We start from the raw sequence: 15,340 nt of genomic DNA, 5'->3' as shown, positions 1-15,340 counted from the left end.
TTGCACTCCAGCCTGGGTAACAAGAGAGAAACTCCGTCTCAAAAAAAAAAAAAAAAAAGAGTGGGAGGATGGATGGTGGATGGATGGATAATAGGCAGATACACTGATGGGTGGGTAGATAGTTAAATGAGGGGATGGATAAATATGAGTGGATGGGTGAATGAATAGATGGATGGAGAACCTAAGATTTATTTTCTTTAGAACTGGTCATCCTATTCGTCTTGTCCTTGATCGTGAAGATGATATGTTAATAACTGGAGGAAGGCACCCATTATTTGGAAAATATAAAGTGAGTATTAAAGATGAAAGTATTAAAATACCTCATTTTAGCTGGGCGCTGTGGCTCACACCTGTAATCCTACCACTTTGGGAGGCCAAAGCAGGCAAATCACCTGAGCACAGGAGTTCCAAGACCAGCCTGGGCAACATGGGGAGACTCTATCTCTAAAAAAATACAAAAATTAGTTGAGTGTGGTGCCATATGCCTATAATCCCAGCTACTTGGAAGGCTGAGGTGGGTGGATCCCGTGAGCCCAGGAGGTGGAGGGTACAGTGAGCCAAGATCGTGCCACTGCAATCCCGCCTGGGCGACAGAGTGAGACCCTGTCTCAGGAATAAATAATCTGATTTTATCTGAATGGCTTTGTTCTTTCCTATCACTTTGATTCTCCTAAATTCTAAAAACAAGCTTAGCATCTGAAATATTAAATGATGATGCTGTGTATTTGAATATTCATAACATTTTATCAGGAACTTTTAATACATCTAGTAAATAACTGTGAAGAAGTTTAATGATAAAAATCCAATTTCAAATAATGATCAAAACACTACTCGAAGGAATAAGGCTTTACCTTAGTGATTCCTCAAAAACAAACGCACGCTGATAGAAGGTACAAACACTGTTATGCCAAACCTTCTTGACTAAACAAATATTTTTCAGTAGAAATGTTTGGAAACAATTTGACCATTTTAACTGCAAAATAATTTTTTACAAGTGTTTTTACCAAGTGGTTATGATAGTGTCACAAAAGCTCTTTGCATGTAGGAAAAAAATATATAGTAAGTAGTGAATTTAAAATTGTTTCAAACTGCATTCACTGAATTTTTATGTAGCTATAATGTAAACACTCTTAAAAATACTTGCTGGCCTTGAGCTTACAATACTACTTTTCAAATTTGTGACTGATTCTGTTAGAATCATTTTAATGTAATCTAAGTCATATCTAACATGCTTTATGTGAGAACTGCTTGCAGCATACACATAGTTAGATTTCCTATCTGATTTTGTCATTGTCTTCAATTATCTTCCCTGTGTTACTAAAGCCACAGTTTTCCATAGCACAGAATAATTTTATTTCTTCCATTGGCATTAGAGATTTTTATAATTAAAGAAGAAGACCCTCTCTAATAGTCGATTAAACTTTTTATTTGCCTTAAAATGTACAGATATTAAATGTCACAGATATTGTTACCTTCTAAGACCGAGAGCAATGTAGAGACACATTGCTGAGATTGAAGGAGTGGTGATGGTTGTGCTCTTATCACAGTTTTGAGATGGTTTTAGTATTAATATTTAAGAAGATTCTAGACTGTTAATATTTTGGCAATTATAGTAATATAAAGTATAACTAAAAAGAGGGAAATTGATTTTTTGAAAAATCCAAGTTTTACTTTATTTTTTGGTCAGGTGTGGTGGCTCACACCTGTAATCCCAGCACTTTGGGAGGCTGAGGTAGGTGGACCACCTGAGATCAGGAGTTTGAGACCAGACTGGCCAACGTAGTGAAACCCCATCTCTACTAAAAATATAAAAAGTTAGCTGGGCCTGGTGGCACACACCTGTAGTCCCAGCTACTCATGAGGCTCAGGCAGGAGAATGGCTTGAACCTGGGAGGCAGAGGTTGCAGTAAACCGAGATATCACGCCACTGCATTCCAGCCTAGGTGACAGAGCGAGACTCCGTCTCAAAAAAGAAAAAAACAAAAACAAAAATCCAAGTTTTATTTTTGTAAGAAACAATTTCAATTCATATATATATATATATAAACCCTTCAGACATAGCTAACAAAACTTTTGCTTGGTTATTCAGAACTATTTGTAAATTAGGATAACATGTGTTTATGTGCAAATAGGTCCCTCTAAATTTTTGAAAAGTTTATATAAAATAGTTTAAGGATTCTGCTACCTTATTTATAGTACCATTTTGTTTAGCAGTCCTTTCTTCAAGAAAGTCAAAGGTAAACTTCAGCTTAGCCATTTGTCACAATTACCATAAGTTTTGAATCTGCGGATTTTCCTAACTGTGCTGTGGCTTGTTATCCAATATTTTCTCCTGGAGTAGATAATGTTAACCCTATAGTTATATAGTCAAATGGATCCTTCCATTTATCCTTGCTTTCAGAAAGGCAAAGGGACCTGGGCCAATCCTCTTTTGGTAGAACTAAGATAGAGAGTGGGGATTTTTCTTTTCAATGTGGACTGTATAGACAAAATGGTCTGGGTGGGTGGAGGGGAGTGGAGACATTGAAAGAATCCAAGCTGCCTTAAGCTCTTCCCAAACAGTAACAACAGCACAAGCTCACATTTGTTAGGTCTGGTAAGCATGTACAAAGCACCTTCACCACCTAGTGAAATGAGAGCAGTCCCATGCATCCATTCAAGGACCTCAGCTTCAGAGGCTTTCCCATATTAAGACACACTGTGATTTATTTAAACACATTTTGGAATCCCAGAGACTTTTTCACCAGGAAGGAAACCACAGACTAAATCAAAAAGAAAGTCAGTAAAAAATGAAGGGGAATCTTCCAAGAATAAGAATGAAGAGGGTGGCAATTATATTCCAGGAGACAAGCATGGTCTTTAGAATTCCATGCTGACTGTGAAGCCAGAAAATCACATGTTGGAAGGAAAGAGCTCAGCAAAATTCAGCTCAGAAGAAGTCTCCATCAGTCAAGCAAGGCATGGTACACCATAAAGCAAACAGGAAGCTGGGTCTGGCCTCTGTCCTGCCCTATGGGGCAACAGGGCTATGGTCTGGCAATTGGCATGCAAATTTTGACCCTCTCAGTAAATATCCATCATTTGGGACAGGTAGGATTCATGAACAACGGGCGGATCAAAGCTCTAGACATCGAGTGCTTCATTAATGGAGGATGCACGCTGGATGACTCTGAGCTGGTATGTACACCAGAAAGCAGCAATATGCTGGATCATGAGTAGAATGCCAAATTTCTACATGACTCTTCATCAAGTTTATTTCCTAATGTAGTAAATTCCACAAGCAGTTTGACTTTACACTTGACTTTCAGAGAAATGAAAAAAAAAGTAATGATAAATGTGAATATCCCTTTTTAGGTAACAGAATTTCTAATACTAAAGCTGGAAAATGCATATAAAATTCGCAACCTCAGGTTCCAGGGCCGTGCATGCATGACAAATTTACCATCCAATACGGCCTTTCGTGGATTTGGTTTCCCACAAGGAGCCCTAGTAACAGAATCTTGCATCACAGCTGTGGCAGCCAAATGTGGCCTTCCACCAGAAAAGGTAAGGTTGTAACCAAGGTCATAACCAAAGTTGTTGGTGAATCAGACCAGTGGGAAACCCAGCTACTTTGACCCAAGGGAACACACTAGAAGAACCACGTGAATTAGCCCTGGCTCAGAATTCAAAGTAAATTAAAAGCTACCTTAAAAAAATCTCACAGGCCGGGCGCGGTGGCTCAAGCCTGTAATCCCAGCACTGTGGGAGGCCGAGGCGGGTGGATCACGAGGTCAAGAGATCGAGACCATCCTGGTCAACATGGTGAAACCCCGTCTCTACTAAAAATACAAAAAATCAGCTGGGCATGGTGGCGCGTGCCTGTAATCCCAGCTACTCAGGAGGCTGAGGCAGGAGAATTGCCTGAACCCAGGAGGCGGAGGTTGCGGTGAGCCGAGATTGCACCATTGCACTCCAGCCTGGGTAACAAGAGCGAAACTCTGTCCCAAAAAAAAAAAAAAAAAAAAAAAAAAAAATCTCACCTCACCCTATCTTACTCCTTACTTACTTATGCAAAGATCTCTTTTTTTAATTTCTACCAAAATAATTATTTAAAATTCAAAACACACTGAAATAATCAAAACAAGGGAATGCCGCTTTTTCCACACCCATCCTCTTGGTCAAGGATAATCATTGTTAACAATTCCATGTTTATCACTCTATTCCTTTTTCTATCTTTGGCCACACATTTGTATTCATACACACATACCTAAACATTGACATATATATGTGCACAGGTATGGTTATTTACCAGAATGGGACTATAGCATACATATTACTCTGCCCCTTCTTTCTTCTACTGGACAATATGCCATGGCCATCTTTCCATGTCAGTAGAATGGTCTACTTCGTTCTTTTCCATGACTGAATAGTACTATGTAATATAAATGTACCATAACTTATTTAGCCACTCCACTATTAATATACATCATGGTTGTTGTCATTTTGGCCATTAAAATGATGTTGCAATGAACATCTTGGCACATATGTACCCAGTTATATGTTTGCCCTATTGTGTAAGTATATCTGCAGGATAAATTTACAGAAGTGGAATTACCGGTGCACTTGAAAACTTCTGAGAAATACCACCAGAAGAACACCCTCTGAAAATATTATTTTTCACAATAGACCATGAGGTGCACAGGATGTACAGTATGCTAGACCAGAGAGAGGCAGCTTCTGGAACTGAGATCATTGTCAATAACTTGCTTCCACTCCTCACACATTCGAATCAGAGCCCACTCTACTGTTTCCATTTTTGTCTCCTGTTTCCCCAGTATAGACCCCCTGCTTCAGTAAGAACTCTCTGTGTATTGTCCCTAGAACTGATTTGTCCCTAAATTCAACAGGAATTCTGGGTTTGTGATTGTCGGGGTACTTTCTACAAATGAACACCTAATATTTTGTACAAAGAAGGTAGTAGTTATCCTAAGAGAAGTCACGTACCATATTTAATGGGTACCAAAGAAGGAAGGCATCACATTGGCATGGGAGAGGGGAACCAGGAAGAACTTTCTGGAGAAGATGGCACTTGAGATAGGCCTTGAAGAATAATAGGCACAGATGGTGGAAATATGATCTAGGCAAGTAGAACAGCATGAGCAAGACAGCCAATCTCTGTGTGGTTCAGTTTCCTTATCTATAAATGACTCACCTCACAGAGTTCCTGCAAGAATCAAATAATTTAACATTCATTAAAATATTAGCTTAATATACCAGATAGTATTACTCTAATGTTGTTGCCAATAATAATAATTCTTTTATTGTAATTAAAATAAGATGGAGATGATTTAAAAAAAAAAAAAAAAGTCTGCTTATCTCAGCAGGCTCTCCTCCTTTGTCAAGTGTTGCAAGTTCCCAGGACATATAACATAAAACACACCTTATTCAAATAAACTGTTTTCCTTCCTTCCTTCCTTTCTTCCTTCCTATTCAAATAAACTATCTTCCTTCCTTCCTTCCTTCTTCTTTCTTTCTTTCTTTTCTTTCTTTCTTTCAAGAGTTTAGAGATAAGGTCTCACTATGTTGCCCGGGCTGGTCTCGAACTCCTGAGCTTCAGTGATCCTCCCGCCTAATCCTAGCACTTGGTCTCTCCAAGCGCTGGGATTACAGGTGTAAGCCACCACACCAGGCCCAAAGAAACTGTTTAAAATATTTGCTCATACATTCTAAAGGCGCTTGGAAGACTTAGAGGGGATCTGCTATTATTTGCAATGCTATTCCTCCCTGGCAGAACAAATCTTCAGTTATGACAATAAACCCTTGCTTTAGTGTACTGCCTACCAGCTCTGCTCCTTCCTCTGAATCTTGCAGAAAAAAAAAAGAGAATAAAAAGCTACCTCCTTAGGCCCCTCTATCCCACTGCTTTTCATGGACTAGTCTCCACTTGCTACCCTCCACTTCAAGTGGGGAGAGACCCTAACTGGTGCACTGATGAAGAGGTAAAAAATAACCCCAATCATTTTTGCAAAAGTAGGTGCCATTCAAAAAAAACACACTGTCTTCCCTTCTCTACAGCTTGTGCTTTAGTGGAGAGGCCTTTCAAGTTTCTATTTGGCTATCAGTTTCTGTCTTACCGTAACTATTGACTGAATTTCCCACCTGTTTCAGATTAGGGAGAAAAATATGTACAAAGCAGTTGATAAAACCATCTACAATCAAGCATTCAACCCCGAGACCCTGATAAGATGCTGGAATGAATGTCTGGACAAGTCTTCCTTTCACAGCAGAAGAATGCAAGCAGAAGAGTTCAATAAGAAGAATTATTGGAAGAAGAAAGGCATTGCCATTATTCCCATGAAGTTTTCAGTTGGCTTTGCTGCAACAAGCTATCATCAGGTAAGACTTGTATACAGGATAAATAACCCTCGTGCTAGACACATTCCTGGCCCAGTCAGCTTCTGTGGACTTTGAAAAATGTCTCATTTCTTAGAGCACTGAGCCCCTCTCTGCTAATACCTAAGAGAAATGTGCAAAACTGTCCAGGGTAGCACCACATCTGCAAGCATTTTTAATACAATGCAGTAGAAAAAGTTCTCAATGGTAGAAAACAGCATCTGCAAGCATGAGACCTGCAGCAGCATAACTGGCAAGTTGGAATAAAGACTCCCACTGACTCCTCACTATTCCAAAAGAGAACAGGACCCCACAAGGCCTATGGTGCTGTGCCTTCTGAGCTCAGGGGTCTCACATCTTAGGGAAGAATGGGGGTCCTCCCAGTCTGTGCCCCTAGACACCCACAGTGCTCCTTGGTACACCCGCTAAGTCCTGGGCAGAGAAGCCCTTTCACGCCACCCTATCCAGCTGGCAGTTTCAAGCCACCTCTCCCAGGAATCTGGGTCAATTCTGATGGGGAAATGTGGGTGGGGTCCAGAAATCCTCCCAGGTAAATTTGCAAAGAGGCAAGTCATTCACAGGCCATGTCCAGAAGGGAGGAAGAAGGGCAGCATACACATGAGTCCACTAAATGGTGCAAGTCCTGGGACAGACGCATCTTGCAGTCCCAGTGGGTTGTGTACAGGCAAATTGTTTGGGAAACTAAAAATGGTTATTGCCTCCCCAGTATTGTCTGCCAAAAGCAGAAAAACCAACAACTGGTAAAATCTTACATGCATTAGATCTCCTTTGTGTGCAACCACTGAAAGCATCCTCCCACTTGGACCCAACTACGGCAGCCAATACATTCTCTGTCTCTCTCCCTTCCCGGCCCCCAACACACACCACAAAAGCTGTCTTGCCAAAGGAAATCCTCCTTAGAAAATAGATCAATGGCCCCACATCCCTAATCAACTGAAGTCAGGAAGACCTGAGAAATCCTCGGCTCCATATTGACTAGCTGTGCGATATTAAGTTATTCAGCCTCTCTGAGCCTCAGCTTTTCCAGTTATAATACCTATAATAATAACAAGAACTCTGTCTTAAGATTGATGAGGACTCAGTGAGACAGTGAATGTGGAGCAGCACTTGGCTGGCTTCCTGGAACGCTGTGGATGTCTCCCCTCCCAGGAGAGCTCAGACACACCTCTCAGTGCTCTTCCTCCTCTGGTGGGTAGGATGAGACCCCTGGACCTTTGGGTCACATTTCTGTCACAAGAAAGTTAACTGTGGTGTCTGCAAGCTAGATGGAATCAAAGGCTGTGGCACCAGAGAAACTTGAAAGCTGCCTGTGTGGTTTCCTCTCTGACGCCAAATATTGTCTTTTCCAAACCAACTCCAACACCAAGTGGGTGTCCAACCATTCTCTTCTCACGCTAACTGCCAGAATTAGTGCAGACTCTGCAGATCAAGGGCTGAGTCCCACAAGACCGCCCCTGTTTGAGACACCAGCTTCAAACGGAGGGCCTTGACTACTCACACTCCTGCCTGGCTAACTACTAATTTGGAGGTTTTCACTACCCCCATTCAGGCTGGATAATTTGCTAGAGTGACTCATGGAACTCAGGAAAGCACCTTACTTATGATCATTACCAGTTTACTATGAAGGATACAACTCAGGAACAGCCAGATGGAAAAGCTGCATAGGGCAAGGGATAGGGAGGGGGGCAGAACTTGCCTGACCTCTCCAGGCACACACCCTCCCAGCACCTCTATGTGCTCACTAGCCCAGAAGCTCCCACACTGCATCATTTGGGGTTTTTATGGAGGTTCCACTACACAGGCACGATTGAGTACAGCATTGGCCATTAATGATTGAACCCAATCTCTAGCCCCCATCCCAAGAAGATGGGGGAGGAGGACTGAAAGGTCAATGTGCACCACCTCCGAGCCTCCATCCTGAAGCTACCTAAGCCCTTTGCATGAGTCATCTCATTAGCAGAAAATAAAACAGTAAATTCCAAGGCTTTAAGCACTCTGAACCAAGAACCAAGGGCGAAGATCAAATATCAAATATTTACTTTTTATTATAACACACCTCCCTTCACCTGTATGGCCACACCACATCTAAACCACAGTCTATACTCTGCCATCATCCACAGGAACCAACATCTCATCGCATCACAAAAAAACCTTCAAATCAAGCGATGACTTTAAGCCTCCATTTGAATACCCTCCAGCTTTCCCACAGAGTTCTAAATTGAGGCGCCCTAGAATCACCTGGCTAGGAGTAGAAAGGTGTTATTCCAGGTCAGTGATGATTCACAAAGCTGGAACACCTACCCTCTAAATTGGCAGTGAGAGCTCTGTCCTCAGAGGGAGTCAGAAGGCCCACAGTGAGTAAATCCTATTATTAGCAGCTATAAGCCTCAATGCTCTTGAGCCCCTCTGAGTCAACCCTGGGCCTCCAGGCATCTCAAGACACAAATGGGCTGAAGCCTTCATTCCTCCTCCTCCTAGAAGGAAAAATACCACCTTCTCTTTGTCCAACATATCAAACATTGATGTAGCATCCCTGTGATTCAGACCTGCTCAAAGATTTTTTTTTCTTTTTGAGGTGGAGTTTTGCTCTTGTCACCCAGGCTGGAGTGTAATGGCACGATTTCAGTTCACTGTGACATCTGCCTCCCTGGTTCAAGCGATTGATTCTCCTGCCTCATCCTCCCAAGTAGCTGGGATTACAGGCATGCGCCACCACAACCAACTAATTTTTAGATTTTTGGTAGCGACAGGGTTTCATGTTAGTCAGACTGATCTTGAACTCCTGACCTCAGATGATCCACCTGCCTCAGCCTTTTAAAGTGCTGAAATTACAGGCATGAGCCACCACACCAGGCCAGGACCTGCTCAGAGGTATATATGGGACACAAAGATGAGTTAAGACCAGGTGCCCTCCATGGCAAGACTCTCAGAGAAGAGCCTCTTACCTCCAGGATTCCTTACCTATGGCTGCTCTAACAAAGTGCCACATACTGGGTGACTCAAAAACAACAAATTTATTCCCTCACAATTCTGGAGGCCCGAAGTTCAAACTCAAGGCATCAGCAGGGCCATGCTGCCTCTGAAGGCTCCAGGGAAGAATCTTCCCTTGCTCCTCCAGCTTCTGGTGGCTGCTGGTATTCCCTGGCTTGTGGCAACATAACTCCAGCTGCTGCCTTCATCTTCTGTGGCCCACTTACAAGGACACTCGTCATTGAGTTTAGGGCCCCCTCAATCCAATATGATTTTATCTTTCGTTGCATCAGCAAAGAACTACATAAAGTTCCATGTGGAGGTTCCAGACAGACATGAATTTTAAGGGGCAGGGGAGAGACACTTTCAACCCAGTTTTCCTATAAGGAGAAGCACAAAGAAGGAGGTGGTTGATCCTTCCCAGATGGGGATGACATACATGTGAGGAAATTTTAACAGAACAAAGACTGTGGGACTGTGGGGCGTGGGCCTGCAGGCTGGGCAGGCAGGTAAGGAACAGGAGAAGCAGCCAGGATGAGAGATAGGACAGAAGCAAGGAGCACAGGTCAGCAAGGAGCTGCAGTGGGGCCAGACTCGGAGGCAAGGCAGGACAGGCAACAGGGACAGCACAAGAGACCAAATCCTACAGGGCCTCCCAGCGGAAAAAGGAGCTGGGCTTTCCCTCACAGGCTGTGGGGGGTTTGCCCACCTTGCCCATGGCAAACCCTTCTTCAGTCTGCGATTCTGTTCCATTGTCACTTGTCATCCCTGGGCAGCACAGGAGTTGGACCTGTCCTCACAGATCTCCCAAGACCCCCTATGGCACCCTCATTATCTCACTGATCATCCTGTATTATAATGACTTGATCTCCAGCCTGTTTTTCTACCACATTGTGAGCAGCTTGAAGAGCCATGCCTTGTTCATCTTTATGTATCTAGAGCTGAGCATAGTATGTGTAAGTGCCTAAAACATTTAAATAATTAGCTTAACGGTCAGCCAGTGATTTTAAGCATGAGAGTGACTTTCAAACAACTGGAACCAATACTCCCAACTCCTGAGTTACCCAAAGGGGCTCCAATGAAAACCAAGAGGGATGTTCTTTATAGGCAACTTTTTGCACAAAACAGAACTAAGCTTCAGAATCCTACCAAGAAAGCTTGCTTCTCTGACTCTACTCCCTGGGACTGGTGTTTCACTACCTCATGTTTTATACTGAACCTCACCAAATGCTAACTTGCACTGAGCTGTGCCTTCCGGATTCTTTTACTAGGCAGCTGCACTGGTTCATATCTATACAGATGGGTCTGTGTTGGTCACACATGGAGGCAGTGAACTGGGACAAGGTATTCACACCAAAATGCTACAGGTAAAATAAATACACCGTTACTCTCTCTATACGTTGTTGAAAGTTGGGATTCATCTTTTAGGGTAAATGTTGACTCCCTGTATTCAAATGCTGAGATATTGACTATTTAGTTGGAAGGCTTCTTACATATCAAATAGAATGGCTGTGGTGGCAGAAATCCAACATATGTGCAAACAGTCCCAGAGCTTGGCCAGGGTTCATGGATAGGGGTGATCATTAGTGAAAATGCCACTAAGAAACCCATGGAGCCCTTCTGTGGGAACTCCAAGCAGGCAACCAGGAGCAGAAATTTATCAGCTTTTATAGTTTTAATGTTTGCATTTTAGACAACAATATCAGGTTGCTAATGTTTTATTTTGACAAGTATTTCACCAACTGCCATCATCCTACAATTTTTATAAGATATTTAACACACATACATACATACCGATTAGTAAGAATATAATCTCAGGAGAAAAACAAGAATTCTTTAAATTAAATAAATTTAACCCAATGACAAATGTATTAGATTGTTACAGTGCACATCTGTAGCTTTTGACCATCTAGCCCCTTAGCTTATTTGGAGTACTGTACCTCTTACATGCCATATATTTCTGAAAGACTCCTCAATTCTTGTACCTTTCAGCTCCATCCCCATCCTTGATCCCACACCTGCTACAGATATATGCACAAGACCCACTTCTGGTCAACCATGGTTCCAGAATCCCACTGACTCTGGGAAAGGGCACATGATTCAAGCAAGGCCAATCGGAGCCTTTCCTGGGATTGACATGTAGATGCTGGGAGAAAGGAGCCATCTTTCCCCTGTGGCTGTTTAGGTACTATGCTGTAAGCCAGGGGCTATCACAGGCAGTTCTGTGCCATGGATGGAGCCTGTCTACTGGCGTCCATGGTGTGGCCATCGTAGAAAGGAAAGGAAATGTGAGAGGCTGATAGAAGACCCTGATGAGACCACAAAACCCCTAGATACACATGTACTTCACACTAGCTCCATCTGTCCTGCGCAGTTAGATGAACCAGTACATTCCCTTTTGATTTTCACCACCAAGAAACAACAAAGACATCCCATTTTTTCATTTTGCATTCTTGCTGGAGAAACTTCATATTGAATGACATTAGTCAGAAGATTGGCATTTGGGAAGAGGATCTCTTGAGAAGGTGTTTTTCGTAAAAACAAAAAGACAAGATAAGCCAAAATAATGCTTTTTCTTTTTCCTTTCTTCTCTTTCATTTCTTTCCTTTTCATTTCTTGATTAAATATCTTAATCGCCACATGTGTTTGCTAGAGAAACTGGAAGGAAAAGAACAGAAAACAAGTCAGGTTCGGTGGCATGTGCCTGTAGCCCCAGCTACCCAGGAGGCTGAAGCAGGAGGATCACCTGAGCCCAGGAGTTCAAGATCAGCCTGGGCAACAACAGTGAGATCCCATCTCTAAAGTAGTAATAATAATAACTTTGTTAAGAAATTTAAAAAACAGAAAAATGAACAGCAATACTGGAGTAATATAAGCAAGGTAGAACAAATAGAAAAAAGAGGGGAGGATAAGAGCAAGAAAAAGACCCTCAGGGTCATTCCAAGTTCATCTGATACTGATATTGACAGATTTCAGACCAAATTCTGAGTCAGTCAATCAATCTTATCTCAGTCTCCCCCTCTTTCTCTCTCTTTTTCTCTCTCTCTCCCTCCGTCTCTCTTTTTCTTCCTGCCACTGAACCAAATAAGTGCCTGAAAATTTCAATTTGGCCTACTTCCTACACGTCTAAAACTTAGAAAAAAGGAAATTCTTAACATTCTAAATGGACTAAATTTGAAAAGAACCACTGTGGAATATTACCAAGAAAACACTGAAAAAATCATCATGAGGCCTTCCAAAAAAAAAGTAGTTTTGATGCTTATAAAGTACATTATTTTAGTCTTAAAAGGATAGCATGGATGTAATAACAAATAATTATTATTAAGAAAAATAATGACTCATCTTCATAGAAGTCCTTGCTGAACTTGAAAATATTGATGTTTCTCATAGGTGGCTAGCCGGGAGTTAAAAATACCTATGTCGTATATACACATCTGTGAAACAAGCACAGCAACAGTGCCCAATACAATTGCTACAGCAGCATCCATTGGGGCAGATGTCAACGGCAGAGCTGTGCAGGTGAGTCTTCCTGCCTCTCCTCGGTGTTTGCCTCTCCCACATCTCTGGTTTTTATGGCTACATATAGGTACAATACTTAACTTCAGAGAAGTCATCTGTATTACTAAACATAGTCTGGGGTAACTAAAATGTTGGGAGAATGTATTTGGAGTAGGCTAAACTGAGATGACAGACACAAAATGTAAAGGCTCAAACACAGTAAAAGTCCTTTCTTGTGCACATATCAGTCCTGAGCATTGTTTGGTCATTCAAACACTCAAATTGATGAAGTCTCCACCATCTTCAACATGTAGCTTTCCGATTTGCCCTGGGTGTCATCATTCCCGTGAACATGGAGGAACTGGTATGGAAGACTCTGAGCCAGATCTGGAAGTGATGCAACTCACTTCCACTCATAGTCCATAGGCAGAACCAGTTTCAGGCTATGTCTAACTGCAAGGGAGGATGGGAAATGTAGAGTAGTGGGAAACCATGTGTCCAGCTGCTATGGAAGAAGGGAAGACTGCATTTTGGTGAACAGGCAGTCTCTGCTCCTGGGAGACACAGCAAGAAGAAATTTGGGTACCAAGTAATGCAGAGCTGTGCAAGTTTCCTCCAGCATAAACAAGTTCATGCAGGCAGATAGGCAGGCAGACCCCAGCCAAGGAGACAAGGTACAATTGAATCATTGTCTTCAGTGGTATTCTACTGAGTATTTAAAGCTTTCTTTGTAATTATTTTTTTAATTGATTTTTTAAGTGCTAAATTTTCACTGTCTCAGAATAGAATCATGACTTCATATTCCTTAATTCAAATATCTGATTCCATGTACTTTTGAAATATGTCTATTTGTCATGTTTCTGTTGCAAACTGTTCACTTTTCCACTGGATACTGTGGTAAGCCATATATTTCCAGAACACTGCAATGATACCACCAACTGGAATACCTTTCAAATCAGACCTAATTTTGTGGTGATACCTCTTAGGGAACCACAAAGCAGAGACTCTGTTTTGCTTGAAACAAATGTGTAAGAAACCTCAAATGCATGAGATCTAATTTGGAGTAGGGTCAAACACAAGAGAGGAACAGCTCAGAGTATATGGGAGTCGTCAGCCCAAAGTAAGAGTCAATCCATCTTCTAGAGTATTAAGTTTTAGGTTTCTGCTAAAGATCGGAAACTTTGTGGTTCGAGGTCATTATAAAGTACATTTAATTGTTTTCTCATTTCATACCCAAAGCCAGGGCCTTTATTGTAGGTGAATGAACAGATGAAGGGAGAGTTCAGACGCAGGAGGATGCTTGCATGTCATTGTTACAGACTGGAAAGCACAAATTTGAATGAAAATAGGATGTATATTCCATTTAATAGCCAGAAAATACAAAAGAAGTATACAAAAATACAAAAGATGTAGGAAAAGAAAAAACTAAGTGCCAGGCACAGTGGCTCATGCCTGTAATCCCAGCTCTTTGGGAGACCGAAGTGGACAGATGGCTTGAGCTCAGGAGTTCAAGACCAGCCTAGGCAACATGGTGGAACCCCATCTCTACAAAAAAGACAAAAATCAGCCAGGCTTGGTGGTGAGTGCCTGGAGTCCCAGTTACTCAGGAGGCTGAGGTGGGAGATTCACTTGAGCCTGGGATGTCAAGGTTGCAATGAGCTAAGATGATGCCCCTCCACTCTAGCCTGGTTGACAGAGTGAGACCCTGTCTCAAAAAAAAGAGAGAGAGAGAGAAGTTAAGAACCTGAATATTCTAAGAAAGAGGATCTGAGAGTAGAAATTCAGCTGAACCCATATTTTCACAGGAAGTGAGCCAGAAGTGGGGGGAAAAAAAACAAAACAACCTCCAGTAACCAATACTGTTCTCAAGGGCAGGAGTTGTGTTCTCAATGCATCAGGATCATGCACTCCATAGCACTTGCCGACCTATCAATCAATATTCATTCACACAAATTGTAACCACTAGAACAGACTGGGCTCTTCCCTAATGTGGATTCCATTCTTTACTACTTCAAGGATGCTTGTCAGATCCTTCTGAAACGCCTTGAGCCCATCATTAAGAAACATCCGGAAGGTACATGGGAAGACTGGGTGAGTATTCCACTCCCTTTGTTACTACAAATGAGAAAACAATCTAAACCAGTGCTGAGAGAGCACCACAGCAGTGCACAGCCACCACACAGAAAGACAGTTCCTCTAAGTGTCACAGTGATGGAGCATGCTCCCTGCTACTCCCCAGCTGAGTGGATTTCTGCAAACAGGCAGGATCTCTAAAGGTTGAGAAGGCCACTCCAGGATGTATGCCAGATGTGTATGGAGAAAGCACACAGGAAACAGCAATCACTGGAAGGAGAAATAGAAGTACATGAAGAATACACTTTGCTTAAGTAAGAAAGAAAAGAAAAAGAATAAGCCTTCCTAAGCCACACACACACACACACACACACACACACACACACACACACACACACACACA

At 42.1% G+C, this 15,340-nt stretch overlaps 1 protein-coding gene across 1 annotated transcript in view; it reads left to right on the top strand.

The window, feature by feature from the left end:
- LOC116551966 (aldehyde oxidase 2) overlaps positions 1-15,340 on the top strand; it is an 81,577-nt gene that overhangs the window by 46,386 nt on the left and 19,851 nt on the right. The window contains exons 23-29 of the mRNA XM_032278722.1: positions 202-289; positions 3,091-3,177; positions 3,355-3,546; positions 6,151-6,378; positions 10,638-10,733; positions 12,757-12,885; positions 14,881-14,955. Coding sequence (XP_032134613.1) covers positions 202-289; positions 3,091-3,177; positions 3,355-3,546; positions 6,151-6,378; positions 10,638-10,733; positions 12,757-12,885; positions 14,881-14,955 — 895 coding nt within the window. The remainder of the gene's footprint in view (positions 1-201; positions 290-3,090; positions 3,178-3,354; positions 3,547-6,150; positions 6,379-10,637; positions 10,734-12,756; positions 12,886-14,880; positions 14,956-15,340) is intronic.

Source organism: Sapajus apella, unplaced genomic scaffold (genome assembly GCF_009761245.1).
Source record: "Sapajus apella isolate SASKATOON/1434 unplaced genomic scaffold, GSC_monkey_1.0 scaffold10, whole genome shotgun sequence".
Classification (NCBI taxonomy): domain Eukaryota; kingdom Metazoa; phylum Chordata; class Mammalia; order Primates; family Cebidae; genus Sapajus; species Sapajus apella.
This window is presented reverse-complemented; position numbering and strand designations above follow the sequence as displayed.